This window comes from Seriola dumerili, unplaced genomic scaffold, assembly GCF_002260705.1.
Source record: "Seriola dumerili isolate Sdu_G_001 unplaced genomic scaffold, Sdu_1.0 BDQW01000091.1, whole genome shotgun sequence".
In the NCBI taxonomy this organism is placed as follows: Eukaryota; Metazoa; Chordata; class Actinopteri; order Carangiformes; family Carangidae; genus Seriola; species Seriola dumerili.
The window spans coordinates 5,107,788-5,125,180 of record NW_019174346.1 but is presented as its reverse complement, the minus strand read 5'-3'; the positions used below and the strand labels follow the sequence as shown (position 1 = coordinate 5,125,180).

General features: G+C 40.9%; 2 protein-coding genes across 2 annotated transcripts; one reads left to right on the top strand and one right to left on the bottom strand.

The window, feature by feature from the left end:
* Nucleotides 1-402: 402 nt before the first annotated feature.
* On the top strand, nt 403-3,757 carry LOC111222269 (non-histone chromosomal protein HMG-14B-like). The gene is made up of 6 exons (XM_022745940.1): nt 403-589; nt 2,094-2,117; nt 2,287-2,316; nt 2,421-2,462; nt 2,551-2,658; nt 2,748-3,757. The coding sequence occupies exons 1-6, from the start codon at nt 572-574 to the stop codon at nt 2,793-2,795; spliced, it is 270 nt and encodes an 89-aa protein (XP_022601661.1). The 5' UTR covers nt 403-571; the 3' UTR covers nt 2,796-3,757.
* Nucleotides 3,758-5,478: 1,721 nt separating this feature from the next.
* On the bottom strand, nt 5,479-13,758 carry LOC111222224 (glucose-6-phosphate exchanger SLC37A4-like). The gene is made up of 10 exons (XM_022745866.1): nt 13,655-13,758; nt 12,193-12,642; nt 11,322-11,554; nt 9,929-10,175; nt 8,180-8,332; nt 7,709-7,794; nt 7,506-7,619; nt 7,358-7,423; nt 7,132-7,270; nt 5,479-6,812 (listed from the first exon to the last, which is right to left on the bottom strand). The coding sequence occupies exons 2-10, from the start codon at nt 12,338-12,340 to the stop codon at nt 6,646-6,648; spliced, it is 1,353 nt and encodes a 450-aa protein (XP_022601587.1). The 5' UTR covers nt 12,341-12,642; nt 13,655-13,758; the 3' UTR covers nt 5,479-6,645.
* Between the last annotated feature and the right edge of the window lie 3,635 nt (nt 13,759-17,393).

The following is a 17,393-nucleotide window of genomic DNA, read 5'->3' as shown; positions in this document are numbered from 1 at the left end:
CACCCCTCTCTCAATCTTCTGCCATTACACATGCCACATTTCCCTTTATCGGCAGGGTTAAAGACGCGAAATGGATTTGCTTTTAACATACAGCAAAAAGCAACGATTGCAGACGTCAAGATATGGCATTTTCGGGGAAAATAAAAGCGTTTGTGAGCGAGCTGAGAGGCTGATTTGATGACAATTTTGCCTTGCTACAGCAGATGGTTGCAGTGAAGACAAATAACTCGCCATATTTGTTGACTGACGTGTGACGTACCCACACAGGTAGGAGCCGAGATTTGAAATCTCCTTGTTGACCACTGTGTCGGCCAATCAGCGGGCAGTGGGGGAGGGGCATAGCCCCGTCAATCATGCAGAAACTATAACGGTTTGAATAGGGAGGGAGGGGGAGAATCCAATCCGGTTTGAGCTAGTTTTTCTTCCAATGGAACATTAAGTCTCGCAGCGCTGTATTAAACTGTACTGGTACAGCTTTATCCAGAATATACCACTGAATTTTCTCCTGTATTCAGTAACATTCAGCTCTTTTTTTTCCTTTTTTCAAAAAACACCCCCACACAAACCAACCATGCCTAAAAGGAGCAAAGTGAGTAGACCGATATCTTTCATGCATTCAGAAATACAGCGTTTGTACCCCACGAGTGCAATTTGTGAAACGGGCTGATTACAGCTGGCGGTCAGAGTTGCTGAAATGTTGCTACAAATGTTCGTTTTCTGCACCGAGTGAATGTCAACAGTGTTGCGCCGTGCAGCCCAGAGTTTGGTCGGTATGTAGCGTCTGTTTTGATTTTCTGAACTGGCTGATTCTTGCTCTTATGTCTTGTGCAGTGATTATCTTTGTGCCAAGCGATTTTCAGTGTGCCGGTTTTTCCTTTTTTACCGCAGAGTGGTGACATGCACAGTTGCATTAGTGTTTAAATACATTTACTTGCAGTGTAGGACAAAGCAGGGTCGTTCTCTCCGTCGATCGGTCGCTTTTCTGCAGAGAAAGTTGGCGGCATATTGATTGTTTCCTATGGGGGTCGTCACGCTGGATACTAAAGTTTCTCGGAGGGAAAATGGGACCCAAATTGAAAACGCAAACCTCAGTAGTAGCGTGTTATTCAGTGGGAGTTTAACTGTAATGTTGGGGTTGTTATTTTTGCGCGGGCACCAAGTCCTGTTTGTGGCTCTCTTGTGGAACAAAAACACTTTTAATATGATGTCATCAGCGACTTTGTTTCCTAAACCTAACGTGCATGTGTCTTTTGTTTGGGTTTTTTTTTGGTTAATGTAGTGTCCGTGCATTATTTTGACCGATGGAAAAATGCATTTGTGGGAAGGCGTTCGTCGCGATAGCCCTGTGTCTTTATGTGTATTGTCGGCTCAGGCCAGTTGTAGGTTATGCAATGGCGAGCCTCCGTCAGCACAGCGCTGCTCCTGTTGCTGGGGGTTCTAGTAGATTCTGCTACCAGACCGACAGAGTCGCTGAGCATCTCGGAGTGACTCTTTTCAAATTGATGGCGGGAACCCTCACTACACTGCTCGGTTTTCTCCCTACACTGGCAATCCCATTTATTACCAATGAATGGATGTGTCGTGAGGAGGCGGAGTCCGCCCCCTCCTCCACCGGAGTTTTACAGTAGGCAAATCACTTGCAGGAGCAGGGAAAGCACAACCAAGCCACATGATGCCGTTTAAACTACATTTTCCTGTTGTTGTTGTTGTTGTTATTATCATTATTATTATTATCATTATCATTATTATTAACATTATTTCTAACTGATACAGTGGCTGTAATCCTGCCGACTAATTAATAGGTCTTATTCACATACAACAGCGTGGTGTTTTTATGTACTGAGCATGCAAATGAGGTCCACCGTGCAAGATTTTTATCTCAGTCAATCACAGTGATCTGTCTGAATTAAATCATGTATGAAGTTGGACGTGCAGCCATTGGCTAATATTTTGTCTGGAAACGCCCACTTGTGAATTACATAACTAATACTTAAAGCCCATGCTCCATTCCCCTCCAGCAATTAAACCCACCATAGGCACAGTAGAATACAGACGTTCTCATTAACCTGATTCTGTCTCTTTTTTTCTCACAGGCAGCTGCAGGAGGTGATTCAGCGGTAAGGAATAAACAGAATAACACACTTTGGATTGATCCATGTTTTATTCATCCTCAAAATAATGAAACAGTCTGTACATCCACCAGGGGTCAGTAACATCACATAAGTGAGAACGACTGGCTGATACTGAATATTAAAAGTAATCACAGTCTGTTGCCCCTCTCTGCAGCCCAAGAGGAGATCTCTCAGGTTGAAAGATGTAAGTAAAAGACTACAAGTACAATAAGCAAAGATAGTCACAGACAATATGCATGTTGTTCACTGTATTCTTTGTGCCGACGTTAATGCTGCTCTTCCCCACAGAGACCTGCACCTGCAAAGGCAGAGCCCAAACCTAAGCCAAAGGTGGGTTATTGTTTTGATTACTTCTGATTTATTGGACTCTGTACTGTTAATTGTCAGTGACAAATGGAGTTTATATTTTTGTTTGCAGAAGGTACCTGCTAAGCCTAAAAAAGCTAAGGAGGTAGAGAAGGCCAAGCCTGAGGAGAAAGCACCAGAAGCCCCTGCTGAGAATGGCGAAGCCAAAGCTGAGGAAGAGGTAAGAGTTCATGTCATCATATATAAACAGAAAAATAAAGGTCATATACTTGGTAATGTAACTTTGACTCTCTAAATGTTGTCTTACAGGCACCAGCTACGGACGCAGCTGAAGAAAAAGATGAGGCAGCAGAATAACATCTCTCAAACCACGTCTTTTACCAGTGCTCCCTGTACCTCTTTTCTTGTACAATTCAGGGGAATATTTTTATCAACTATTTTCTAAATACAGGTTTTTTAGTAGTTTGATTGTAGAGAACACTTTTTTTTAATGAAAGAAAAAAGTCAATTTGGAGACGGGAATTTCATCACATCCCACAATTTTGCATCGCCATAAATATTGCGGTCATTGTTGTTACTGTCAGTGGATTTCATTTCAATTTTAAATGTGAAGGAGGGGAGGGTGGAGGACAGGTTACCATGTCAACACGCAAGCACGACGTTCACAGGAGCAGGGGCAACAACCGGAGGAGCTTGCCTGCGTGGATTACATTCCATATGCTTTATAAGGGACAGTGTATGTAATCTGTGCTGGGGTGGGGATGGACAAAGTCACAGGGCAACTCATTGTTTTATTGTTTATAATGAAGAACAGTGTTTTAGAATGTTTGTAAGCTTTGTTCCTATATGTTAACTCTTGTACTCATGCAGTTTTCTTAACGAATCTGATCAATAAACCTAAAATTCCTAGTACTGGAGCTCTCCTTATCAGAACTGCATCGCGTGTGTTGGTTGTGTCTCTGTTCTGTGATAGCATCGCAATAAATTTGTATAGCTGCTGTGAAAAGGGTTTTCAATCTTTCTATATGCAGTGTGTAATGGTACATTGTAAGGATGGTAAAATGGAATTTGTTTTCTTAGTAAAGCTAATCAGGTGTGTAACCATATAAAAAACACTGTTGAGACTGGTTTCTTAAAGGCCAACAGTCAAACTGTACATTTATTTGAGATGTCAAATGCATACCAGCAGTAGCAATATTCATGTGGGTTTTAGGTATCTGTATCAAGTACAAGTGTGCAGTTTATTTTTATCTGTTTATAGATGTACCTGTGTAATGATTGTTATCAACAAACCAATAAAACTCAGTTGGTAGTTGTTATGCTGTTTCATTCTGAAAAGTCACTTAATTGGGTTACAGATACACAGACTAGAAACATTACATTATGAATAAAAGGTAAGGTGTATTTGATCTTTAGAATGGATAAGATGATATTTAACTAATGAGACTTTATTAAGAAGAAAAAATATCCTGTTAGAAAGCATACACTGCAGGATTCAGTATTCATAGCAATATTAGTAAGGCTTTCTCCAAGAGGAAATTCATGTTAAGACAAACAAAACAGATAAAGACCTATTTAAATTTTAAAAAAAAAGAAAAAAGTTGCACCTAAGAGCTACATATAAAATATTCATTACAATTCATTAGACTATAGGTCAACTGTGCATAATAAATGCAGTGGTGCAATTCTTGCAACCATGTATACGATGTATATACTGTAGTCCTAAGTATCTATAAATATGAACAATAAATATTATTATATATTAGTAATAAGCCACTGAACGATTAGTTCATTTATGGTACAACTGTACAAAAATCAAAGTCACAGGCCGAACACACTCTGGAGGTTGTTGTGACTTGTTGGCTGATAAATATAATTTGGGTTAAACTTTTATTTAAAAAATTTGCAGTTTGGTGCAGATATTAAAAGAAATGTCCCAGGTGATGACAAGTTCAAAGACAGGTCACATTCAGTCTTTAACTGGTCAGGTCTATGGTTTAACACAAAAACATTTTATAGGAAGCATTAAAGCATTTTAACCACCCATGTTAACGAATATTAAGATTCATATGTTCTCAGTCACCTGTAAAGCCAGTCTCAAAATGATGGTTATAGGAGCTGTGTCCATTGCAACCAGATGACCGACCAGTTTCAGCACCATGGACAGTTTCACACTGAACCGACGTTTATCTGCCGCTGTTTTCTCTGTATCGTCTTTTACCTTTGCTCACATCATGATGCATTTAAATCCGTTTCCATAAAATTGTATGAAGCTTCTTTGTTAGTAAACAAACCGATAACGTCTTGCGTCCTTACGTATCCTCGATGTACTTCCGGTAGCACGTTCTCTTCCGCGCTGCTTTCACAACACGAGTTGTGATCGGTCCGGAGAAAAAGCAAAGAGAAATGTACGTGAAACGTTCACCTGAGAACCTTTGGCATTTACCAACGAAGCTGTCAAATGATTTCCGGAGTCCACACTGCAAACACACCCCTGTCTAGTTTATGTTTTCTATCACCGTGTATACCGCTGGCTTACACGTTAAATCTCCAGTTGTCTTTACAGCGAATGGAGAAATGTATGACCGGTGATTTCCGGTTATTGAAGTGTGCACCCATCGAGAGGGGTCTGTTTGCACGCATCATTCTGTGAGCCGGTAAAATTACAGGTTTGCAACTCAGATGGGAAATCAAGACGCCCCAGTCAACTGCATATTTCTCCTTATGAAGGTCTAAATGTTAGTATGATGTTTGCAGTGGTGTAAAGTCTCCAACTCAAATACATTTATTTCACAGCTAAAGTTACTGGTTACTATTCAGATGTAGATAAATAAAATAAAAATATGGGTATAAAATAAAGGGACAAAAGAAATAATATGGCATAATCATCTTGTTCAATACATTGTCATAGAATAAATCAGTAGTTCACTCCACCACCTAGTGAAGTTTAAATAGAATGGCATCCAAACTTTTACACATGCAACAGTTACTATTTCTTGAGTTACTTGAGAGTATGACTGTATGATGGACTTGAAAAAAAAAGTCCTTTCACCATGTGGGTTATATAGACACGGACATGGTCCTCCCAGTTTTTCGAAGGCTTTAAGTCTTTTTGTCCATGACAGACGAAAAAAAATCTCACAGTAAGGATGTAAGTGCTAAATTGAATTACTGACAGTTTAAACATAAAACCACCAAAGTACACTTCACATTTATTAGGTTTCCTTAATCTTTCAAGTCCATGGTACAATTCCTGTAAGATAGAAATTTGCCAATGTGGCACTGAGTGTAGATCCCTTATTAATAGAGTTGACACGACTCACAGATTTTAGAGATGAGAAAGGTAACAATATATAATCCAGGGTTGTAACTGTTGTACACAACTACAATGGCAGTGATTAAACACCTGTAGTAAAAGTTTGATGTATATAGACCCTTAAAAACGCGTCAGATCACAAAAGCTGACATGGTCTCAGATTACTGCATCACAGTGTATCTGTATCATTTATCACAGAACTGTGTATAAAAATAACATGTTCTCCAGTTACTTCATTTCAGTGAAATAATGAAACTATTACAATTTTACAAATACTTGAGGTATCAGTAAAATGATCGATGACCATGATACATGCTACAACATTTGTGCAAATACCTAGACAAATAATAGTCTATAAATTACAGAACCGTCAGTAAACATTCAATATGTTAAATATAACCGACCTCCATTGAAGGCAGTGGGGGTATGCAGTGAGCAGCTAGTTTCATCTCAACAGAATCCACCCAAACCTTTACAGACTTTCACGCCTCTTTAGCACACAGCTGTCATAAAGCAACTTTTAAATTTCCCTATATGAAAACTGTTTTCTAGGATCAAGAGGAAGCACTAAAATGTGATCATGTGATGAACAATTGCGATCTACTGTACTTACTGTACTGTTGAATATGAGAAAAAAAGTGTGAGACAAAAAGACCTGATTGTGAATTTAAAGTGATTTAACAACCTACACCTGCCCTGAGCATCTACATCAACCCAATAAATCAGGACAAAATGTCAGATTAGTTTTTGTTTGACCGTGGTTTAGTTTGGTCTAATTGGATCTGTATTAATGTGCAGTCTTCTGCACACAGAGGACTCAACAGTGCAAAAACACAGTCTGTCCAGTCACATAAGAGGACATTGACAGTTGGCTCATTTCAGGCAGGTGCATTAGTCCATTTTCTCTGCGCTTCGTCCCATTCTGGTTCGCATGTTGCGTACAAGGAAGAATCCGATGGTTGCGATGGCCATTACCACCTCGGCTACCCAGAAAGCCATGTCCCAGCTGTGTCGTTTGGCAACAGTGCTGAAGGGAAGCCCCGCCATGAAAGCCCCCACTGTAACAGAGAAAGATGGATTACAGGCAATGCTGCAATATCATATTGAAGGTACCATGTAAACTTTAGAATAAAAAGTAGTGCTATGGGAGAATGTTTTCACAAGTGGGCCCTCTGTTGTTTGTATTGTGCATACACACACACGGATGTTTTATGAGGAAGGAAATGCATTCAGCGTGTTTTGTTAGTCCTCAAGGACACACACACTGTTTTTGTGAGAACCATTCAATGTAAAAGTAACTAATGTTTGTTTACCACAAACACAGGGTACCTTTAAGTAATACTGATGCTTAGTTTGTCACGTGCACCTGCAGCTTACCATTAGCCATCAGGGCTACAACAGCATGAGAGGTTCCACAGAAATTTGAAGGAGCACTTTCACTGGCTATCACCCCAAACAAGGCAATTGGTCCGTAAGAAGAAAATCCAAACATAGCACCAAGGAAGAGGATCCAGATCTGTAAAGGACAAAAACAAAATGTGAACCACTGTGTTGGTGAAAGATTTCTCCATTAACCCCTGAATTTAAGAAGTTTTGAGCATACCTCTTTTTCTGACACACCAATGAGGACGGACACAGGATGAATGACTTGGACCCAAAGAGGAGCCTCCTGAACCAAAGAAAAACTCTTGTAGTCATGTAAATTTCAAATTTTTTACACAGCGATTTTAGATAACACAACAGAGAATTACCTTTGGGATTTCCGGCGTGATTGTGACTCTGAAGAGGTACATGGACACGTACATACCAGCCATCATGAAAATGAGCAGGCCGTGACGAGGGTTGCCGTGGGTGCCCAAGCCTTGCTGGAGAAAGTCAAAGGGGGGAAGTTTATAACATTGTCATTTAATCGACGATAAAGTTTTTGTCTAATTAACTTGCGTCTGTTACTCACCCGAGCTACTGCTCTGTCTGAGATGAAGCCTGCTGCGAGGCTGCCCACAAAACCTCCCACCTCCAAGGCACTCATGTAGGTGCTACCTGTTAGCAACACAGCTGAGGTCAGTACCTTTAACCAGTCACATTACGCAGCTGCAATCAGAAATATTCAATCCCTCAAGTTAAAAAGGTATTATGACGACGTGTAGAGGATTAAATAGAGTATTTATTGATACATACAAGCAGTTTTGAGAACATAAGCTGACATAATTTTGAGTTTAAATGAAAAACATTTAGTTTTCTAGACAAATGACCATGTGCACTATTATTCAACCCCCAAACTCAATGCTTGTTGGAGCATTGCCTTCATAACGTCTTATAAACAATTTCAGGAAGTGCTGACAAGCTTCTGTTGCCTTCTGGTGAATACTTCCCGTTGCAACTGTATGAAAAACCAATGAGAAGCAAAGGACAATCAAACAAGTACCCATAAGAGCAGTCTGGCCTTTCTCCTGCATGAGGAACAGCTGTCCCCAGTCAGTGGCAGCCGTCTTCACCCCGAACACCACCAAGTAGCCCAGAGACAGCACCCACAGGAAAGGAGAGAGGAGGAATTCACTCAGCGTGCTCTCACTGTTGCCTGGTGAGGGGAGCACAGACACGAGTGGTACTGTCAAGTGCTCACATTAAAAAGAGATCATTGTTCAATACATTCAGGATATAGTAAATGCAGAATTACGTAGAGTCACACAACTATGTTAGTCACACGTTCTACACAGTATACCAGTCATATGGTGTAGGAAAGTCCCACCTAGATCAGTATGTACTATATCTATGGAGTTGGTGATGTTAGTATCTGACTGATTATACTACATCAGTTCTCAAATATCCAAACACAAAGAGTCGCACACGTCTGTTAAAAACTCCCAAAACATCTTGTAATTTCCAGCCATCCACACCGCCATGATCTGATGACAAAGAGCAGAGATCTGAGGTGAACTCTCCAAAAGCATCACCACACAGCTGCAGTCCTAAGTCCTGTTAGAAGAACAGAGGCTTCAGAGTTTTAGCAATCCCTGAAAACTGTCTGAGTCTGAGATGTAATCATGATCAGAAAGGCCGTAGCTAGAAGCAGAGTTTGTTGTTGGTTATTGAAATTGTTCCACTTGTTACATGGACTAACAAGGAAATGATTATGTGAACATATCTACCCGATAAAAAAGATGGTATCCTAAAGTCTTGTGACATTGCTGCGGAAAGAATTACTAATAGATAATAAATAGCCGTTCATGGACGTGAAGAAAAAGAAGACATTCGAAGAATTAATACAATGGTGGTGGTATGTAGTGGTATGTAGTTGCAATATACTGTATATATTGCAACTACATATTGAACAGTATTTTTCTTGGGGCACGCCAGATTTGACAATTTTAGCAATGATATTTTTAAATAATAGAGATTTAGGAGCAAACAGAATATTACTGAGAAATTGAGATTTTGATTCACTGCTCCGCCTGTGTGTAGGACGTGGGTGGACATGTTTGTTGTTGGGATCCGAATCATTATCAATGACCTGCTCTCCTTGATGTGGATAATTACTTCATGCATGGTGGTAACAGATTTTGGGTTACAGTCGTGACTGTGTAGGTAGTCATAATCTTCCTCACTGAGGTGGTTAAGCAGTGATCATGGAGGAGGAAGATCTCCAATGGAGGAGATCTAGTCTGAAGATGTTGGTAAGATCAGAATATTGGTGTCTGATGTGCAGCTGATGTATAACATTACATTGATAGTTTTAAGATTTAACCAAGCCTGAGCTCCAGCTAATCAAATGAAGAGTATCTCACACTGGTGGGATAAAATAATGCTGTTGCCTGAGTCCAAAACCCAAAGACATTTAGTTTATTATCCTGTAATACAAAGAAAAGCAGCAAATACTCACATTTGAGAAGCTGGAATAACAGAGTATTTGGCATTTTTGCTCAACTGAAGCATCTGGCCTCAGTTGAGCCACGTATGAGCTGTAAAACAGGTCAGGATGATCTGATCAACCCACACACACCTGCAGTGTTAATGGTTACTTGGACCAGTGCTGCAAGTGAGGGGACTGAGACAGACCCAATTTTGGGAAGTTGTAAATTAAAGGAAGCCAACACGGCATCATGTGACTGACGTGCTTTGCGCTACACAGGAAGTGGCCTCTCTATTTGCTATAATTCTCTCTTTCTTTGCTTACCTCCCTTCGCTCCCTTCTTGGCTGCTGGCTGGATGCTGGGTAGGCCCACGTCCTTTGGCTCATTCTTTACAAACACCAGGCAAACAAATGAGAAGGCGGCACAGAAAATGCCGGACATGGTCAGGATAGCCCTCCAGTCATAGTACTGCAGAAGCACCGTGACCAGGATTGGACCCAGACTCCCGGCCAGGTTCATACTGCAGGACAGCACTGACCACCATGTTCCAAACTGGGAGGGCTCATACCACTGATGGAAAAGAAACAAGAACAAGCAGAGAATATTCAACACTTCCAAAATACTACAACAGGCAGAGTCAAAGAAAGCAGACTTATCTCCCCTCATGTGCATGTTTACAACTATCATATGTTGCACATAGTGTTCTTTACTTTCATGCTCTACTTTCCTGAAGGAACATTCTCATTCGCAGAATTTAATTACAATTAAGACGGATTTAAAGAAAAAAGCAGAAACACTTCTAAAGTGCAACACTGTTCACATTCTTCTCTTATTTTACTGCTTCGTGCAAAATGACATCAGAGCCACACCCTGTCATGATGTAATACAGCTGAGGGTGGCCATAAACATTCCTAACACAGCAGCCCAGTAACCCATAACTTGAGAATCCACTGGGCAAACACTTGAGGCAGCCCACAGGCTAATTTAATGCTGCATTTATCCACAGTGTGTAGAGATGAACTCAGCTGTGGAGCAGGAGCTGCAGAGCTGAAGCAAACTGCTTAAAGACTTGACTTTCCTCTCACTAGAGAAGGAAAACACCTTTGGTCGATGTTGTTTTCTTTTGGAAAGATTTACTGAGGATCTTCTAAAAATACATTGCCCTGTAATCTGATCCCCTACCGCACACTGAACACATGCCAAGGCTATTTATTCCCCACCTTTTGAACATGCTTCTTAAGAGCCACAAGGAATACAGCAGAACGCATTAGGCTTTGCTCAAAGAGTATTTACTTTCAGAGTCCTGCCTATAATGTATAAAGTCCACTGCTCTAAGAGCTCAACTATACCAACATTTAAAATGTAATTCCAACACTGCTGGTATCATTACTTCTGCCTTAGTGTCTCATACAGCTGATATCTCTTTAAACCAGACAGCACTGCCTACGGCCTCCGGATCGGTACTGTCTGACAGCACAGGCCAGGACTCCTGCAAACAACTCTGAACACAGTTCCACTTTCTCAGAGAACAGAGAGCAAACACACAGGATATGTCTTGCAGCAGGTGGCTCCCACTCTGGGGTTACACCCTTTCACTAGCTGCCCAGAATAATCAGACATCAAGAGAGTCCCGCGTGTTGAGAGCGGGACTTCCTTTGGCTCTGAACATCACAACTAAACTGAATTAGGAATCTGTGTTTCACGAGGTGGTAATACCTTGCGCAGCACTTTCCCACACGGGGGCCAGCCACAGCCCTGTCCCAGGCCGTTGATGAACCAGAGCAGTGAGAACATGGACACAGTGGAGGTCCAGGAGAAGACCACGTTGATGCCGCCCACCAAGAAGAGGCCGATGGAGAAAAGCCAGCGGGCGCTGATCTGATCTGACAGCACGCCGCTGATAAACTTACTGATGGCATAGGCCATGGTCTGGCTGCTCGTGATCAGACCTGCAGACACATGTGCAGAGAGAGACTTTACGAAAACAGACATGAACTGTACATACGTCAACAACTGAGAATCACATTGTTTCACTGCTAATAATATCAAATCAGCCTTAAGTAATAGGAGAAGTAATAGAATTCTCCCCAACCCTGTTAAATATGATGGCATTAGTTACAAACTTCCCTGTGCCTCAGTACAGACTCACAGGTGCTATCATGGCTGCAGACTCTTAGTCTTTTATACCACTTTCAACTGTTGGTTATTTCCCTTGAGCTGTAAGCAAAGAGTTACAACTCTGCATCAAAGTCAAGTGAGGTGAGGAGACAACACTTCACACAGCAAAGTGCTGTATTAGACATGAATACACGAACAGAAGGTGGAGGCTGAAGGTGGGTGAGGGTGAAACTGACAACTGGAGCACTTCAATGAATAATACAGCTTTGGGTGAATATACTTGAAATGACTGGAAGTAGTTTCATGTCTGTCTCCTGCAGTTTTGCCACAGCGCATGTTAATACTTTTGCACTGTGTATGTTTGGGCAGGCTTAAATAAGCCAGATTTATACGTTATTGCACAATGTTTTTGTCAAATAAGCGTCTCATTAAAGACCTAATTGTTGCACAGTTAATGTTACTGCCTTACCCAGGTCATCTTTGTCCAGTTCAATCTCCTCCATCACAGAGGGCATGACGAAGGAGAAGGTCTTCCTGTTAAAGAAGTACAGCGAGTAGCCGATGAACATGCAGATGAAGATGACCACACGATAGTAGCCGTAGCCCGTGGCCCCCATGATTGCACTTGGTCCAAGAAAAAAACTACCAAAGAAAACTTCAAGGATGACGAGGAAAAACTATAATTATATCCTCAGATTCTTTTCTTCAGCAGACTCTTGTATTGGGGTCCTGTGGCATCTAGATTATAACCAATCAAGCTGAGTGGACTGCAGTTATCAGCAGCCAACTGTTTGCACTGGGACAATGGAGATATGAAACATTGGCTGGGCAGCACTCTTCCTGCAGGCTGGTGGCTCCGTCTGTCTGTGAGGCTGCTGTATGTAGAGGTGAGGGCAGAGGAAGGAAACCTTACACCAGCCTGAAAATGAAAACCACACAACAAATGTTATTTAAATTAAGGCAGAAGCAATTACAACTGGTCATTCTAGTCACTTAGTTATAATGGGTTACAAGGTGAGATAAAGGATCATTTAAATGTCACAATGCCAAACACAATTATTTAAAGAGACATAGCAATCAAAATGCTCTACCCCCTTTTTAAAAAGCAGTTAACAGGTAGAAATAAGTGTTTATGTTTTCAACAGTACAAACTTAATTTTCACAGCAGTGTAGTATCTGGAGCTGCTTTTGTTCAGATACAGATTTGTCTCCATGTTAATGGTTGTGATGTGTGTGGTCAGCTGACCTGGCCATCTTGTTATACAGCTGCAGCCCCTCCTACATCACCAGGTGCAGATTCAGGATAAAGTGACTTTCTGCTACACATCACTTTCTCTAACAGCCTGTCATATAAATGTCAAAGTTGTTCCTTTAACTGGCTCGGGCATATGGTGTGGAAGTCTGCAGTCAGCAACCCTAAAAATATCAGGTGTCTGGGGAACTTCAACTTAAGACGATCGACCGGGTTGTAGCCAGTTTAAAAGAAAAGAAATTAGAAGTGTAACTCGAGAGGAAGCACGATGACACTAAATGATCTGTAAGGATGTTCTCCGGTCACAAGCAGCAACATTTTTGCTCTGTGCTGTAGCTTTGACACTTAGATGATACGTGCTCCCCTGTGTGCCCACTCAGAACTCACACCGGCACAGGCCTGTGGCGGACACAGCGTTTACAGCAACAGAGCAAATAACAATGTAGTGATTTTGTCCACGAAACGGGACCACTCTTTGCTAACGCTGATGCAAAGTATTCTCAGAGTTACTGGCGGCGAACTGATCTGAGGGCGGTCCGTGTATTCGAGTGTCCCACGGGCCTATATTTCACCAAATGCCGACATAAAGCGAGCCACGTCGATGCTCGACGCCGCCTGATACAGCGGTTCACCTCACTGCCGCTGGCCTGAACGACGAAAAGCCTGTAAAGCTGGTTACCTTTCAGTCGCGTCCCTCTTGCTGATCCCATCCATGCCAAAGGACGACGCGCGTTCCTGAGTCTGCAGCTCTTGAGCGCGCCGCCGTGACACAGAGCCACCGTGGCAAAAAAACAAAAAAAAAACCCCACACAAACTGCTGCAGGATAGTTTCCAATGTTACACTACGATTACGACCCATGCATTAATGCGTTGAAGTGTGGCTAAAATAAACGTCGTTTCTCACGCCGCCAAACTCTAGTTAAATATCTGTGATTTTAAATGTATGATGCATCACAACAGCGGCAACATAATATAATTCATTTTCACATATTGTTTCGGGAAAGACTGGGCCCAGCAGATTATCTCGGCACAGTCGACGATCTATTTTTGACCATAACATCTCAACATGTAGCTCATACCGCTCACTGCTGCCCTCCTCTGTCGGTTGAATCCAATGCTGTGCTGATTCTGCAAGGTGTGCATGTTTAGTGTAACTCTATACACCTTCCCACAGCCGGCGTTTAGCTTGTCACAACACGAAAAGGCTAATAACATTGAACAAACTGCAATGGCTCACGGGCATTGCTTATTGAGATACTGGATGAAAGTGATCCATAGTTAACAACATTTATTTCACCCGTGTTTTTCCTGCTATGAGAAGTCAACGTGTCTGCGAGAAAACAATGTCTATATTCAGTGTTGGGTCTATTTTCAGTAGTGAACTACATTAAATTAAATTAGTAGTTTTTTAGCGTCTTGCTTGTAGTTCTGCTACATCCATCTGTGCATAGTGTAGTTAACTGCTGAAACTACAAATATTTTGGTGCCATAAAAGAAAAATGACATTTCTGACTTTTATTTTATCATTGCTTTTTACTGTAAGCCCTGTGCTTTCACCCTGTTCATTGTGAAGGCATTTATCAGGCAGTCCTCACCAGACACTTGACCTTTGTTTAGGACATGCGCAAAAGCCACTGGTGCCTGAGGAAGAATCACCATGACCATACTTAAGCAATTATTGTACACCAAACCAAAGCTGACATTCCATCACATTCCCATGAATACTGGGGTATTTTATTTTGCGGTTTGTGTGTGACCTGTGAACAAGTAGGCACTTTTTTGCAATAACCTCAGATGGCTTTTTTTCTGCCATGTGACTTTTTTGTGTTATATTTTGTTATAATTTTGTGTCACATGTACATTGTCAATTGTTGTTTTTAAGTCAAACCAGTATAATACAGCTGGTGCAGAGAGACAGTGCAACCAAAGTTGTTAGGTTCACCTTATCTACCATTGCCAGCTGGAAGGATGCCTCATAATGTCACCTTCAAAGCTTATATCACCAAGGGCCAACCCTGTCTCCTGTGTGAACGGCATCAGAGTGGGATGTCCTCATACACAACATCTGGGGCTTGTCTCACAAAGCAGGATTAATGAGGGTAGATGGGTAACAGCAGAGGACAAAGGTAAAACTCCACCAGATCTGGAACTGAAAAACAACATGATTGTGAACTGAAAAAAACTCTTCAGGGTTTTATGAGTGCAGTATTATCCTGCTAACTCGATGTAGTTTTTGAAATGGTTCCTAGGAGATTTGATCCGCTGTGAAACAGTGATGGCAACAAAATAAAATCCAGAGGAACTGTTGGAAATTCTTTTGTTGATGTGCAACAATCCTTGTGCCTCGGGAGATCTGCTGTATGTCACCTCAGTGAAATGAATAGTTTGGCACTTTGGGAAACAGACTCATTTGCTTTCTTGCCAGGAGTGAGATGAGCTCCATATTTTTCAGTCTCATTCTTTGTCAAATATGAAACTGGAGTCAGGAGATGGTTAGCTTAATTTAGTATAAATGCTGGGAGCAGCAGCACAACTTGTAATTTTTACACTGATTTTTGTATGGATAAAACTTATCCCCATTAAGATACCTACTGTATATATATTCTTTCCCAGCCTTCAAATGAACCTCTCCAATATATGTAGGTTATACAGTGGCATCCAAAGCTCCAAGAAACTTCTATCCCAATCACTTGAATGTGAATATGGGAACAGCTTTTTGAATACTGGAAGCACCTCTAATATTTATAATAAACATCAGTCCACAAATGAAAAACAGGAACATCTAAGAAATAAACTATTTGATGTCTCTATTTGTCGGTTTGTCAAGTTTACTTCTATACAATAAAGCATATTGATTGCATATTTACTAATTGCAGAAAGCAGTAGGCCTATATTATAAAAAATAAATAGTAGTATATCACATACAGTAAGTAGTTTGGAACTGGGATACAGCTTCTGACTTTAAAAAACTGAAATAAAATGGCAGAGTGTAAATATAGAGCCCAATACAGTAAATACGACACAGCCAAGGACTGAAACAGAGGCAGCTAAGTGGAACTCAGCCATCTTTAATTATATCAGCTACACCTGCAGTTCTTCCACTGTCACATGTCAAAATGTCTCCCATGAAAAGGGCCTATTGAATTCCTCTCTCAGTTTGACCTCTTGTTTTTCTTGTATTACTCTCTGAAGTCATAGCTGATGTGGCTTTTTATAAAGTCTACACTGCTTCCATAGTTCTTTCTTTATTTGTTCACGATGATTCTGAAAGTTGCACATTTATGTTGCTGGTATGGTTTTTGTGAAACACTGAGTAGAATGTGTTTTTTATCCATGTCATCCATCCAGTCATTATGAGTGAGTTTTCATAAAGGAAAATGCTTGTTTGGCCAGAACATAACACAAAATGTGCTATGCATATTGTACCACAGTCCAAACAGATACCAAACATGGTTAATGACCAATTTATTGTTACCAATCCGGAAGGCCCTATACACACCACCCAAACAGATGTTTTCAATTAATGCAGCTGATTAGACCTGCTCTTCCAGCACAGTACATTGAGTTCAGTGATCTCAAGTAATTCCCACAGAACATCTTTATCCTGAGCAGAATGAGCAGCATGACTAAAAACACCTGTTCATTGCTTATTTCTGTGTACTCTCAATTACTACCAAATACATTTCCAACATAGAGGGTATGATCGTGACCTTGTCTTTGTATAAACTCTTCAGTGACTATTCTCATCTCTTCTCTTCTCTTTACCTTTTCCATTAGTCATTTTCATGCAGAGACACTTCTTTCCAGCAGATGGAGTGATTGTAATGTTTTACTTGCAGGTGGACACAGCGTGATAGAATGACATGTATCACTGGATACATTTCTCCATGTGTAATTTAACAGATCGAGTGTTTGTGAACCTGCTTCAGAATAATATGGAGGTTTACAGACATTTTTATTGAGAGAGATCAGTTCAAATGAACAAAATAGTATCTTTCTTTCTCCACGTTGTCATGCCTTGTTGGTTGAGTGAGTGTGTGTGTGTGTGTGTGTGTGTGTGTGTGCGTGCGTCCTCTTCTGTTGATTGTTTTGTTTGTCTTGAGAGTGAAACCTTTGCAGCTGAGAGGGCCGGCGATTTCATTTGTTCATATTGTGTCAGACATTCACAGTTATGTTATTTGTCATTTTGTGGTATGTGGTGTGAAATTTGGTGTAAATTTAAGTTTTCTTTAAAATCCAGAAATTGCAGAGGACGAAGTTACACCTGATGGTTTACACTGCAAATGAAAAAAAAGAGAAAAAAAATCAATAGCTACATGGATTCAATTGACTTCAACTGATTAAATTTGCTGTCAGAAACTATGATGATGACATCATAGTTGTCCTTTGTTTTTGTTTCATTGGAATCATCAATCAAA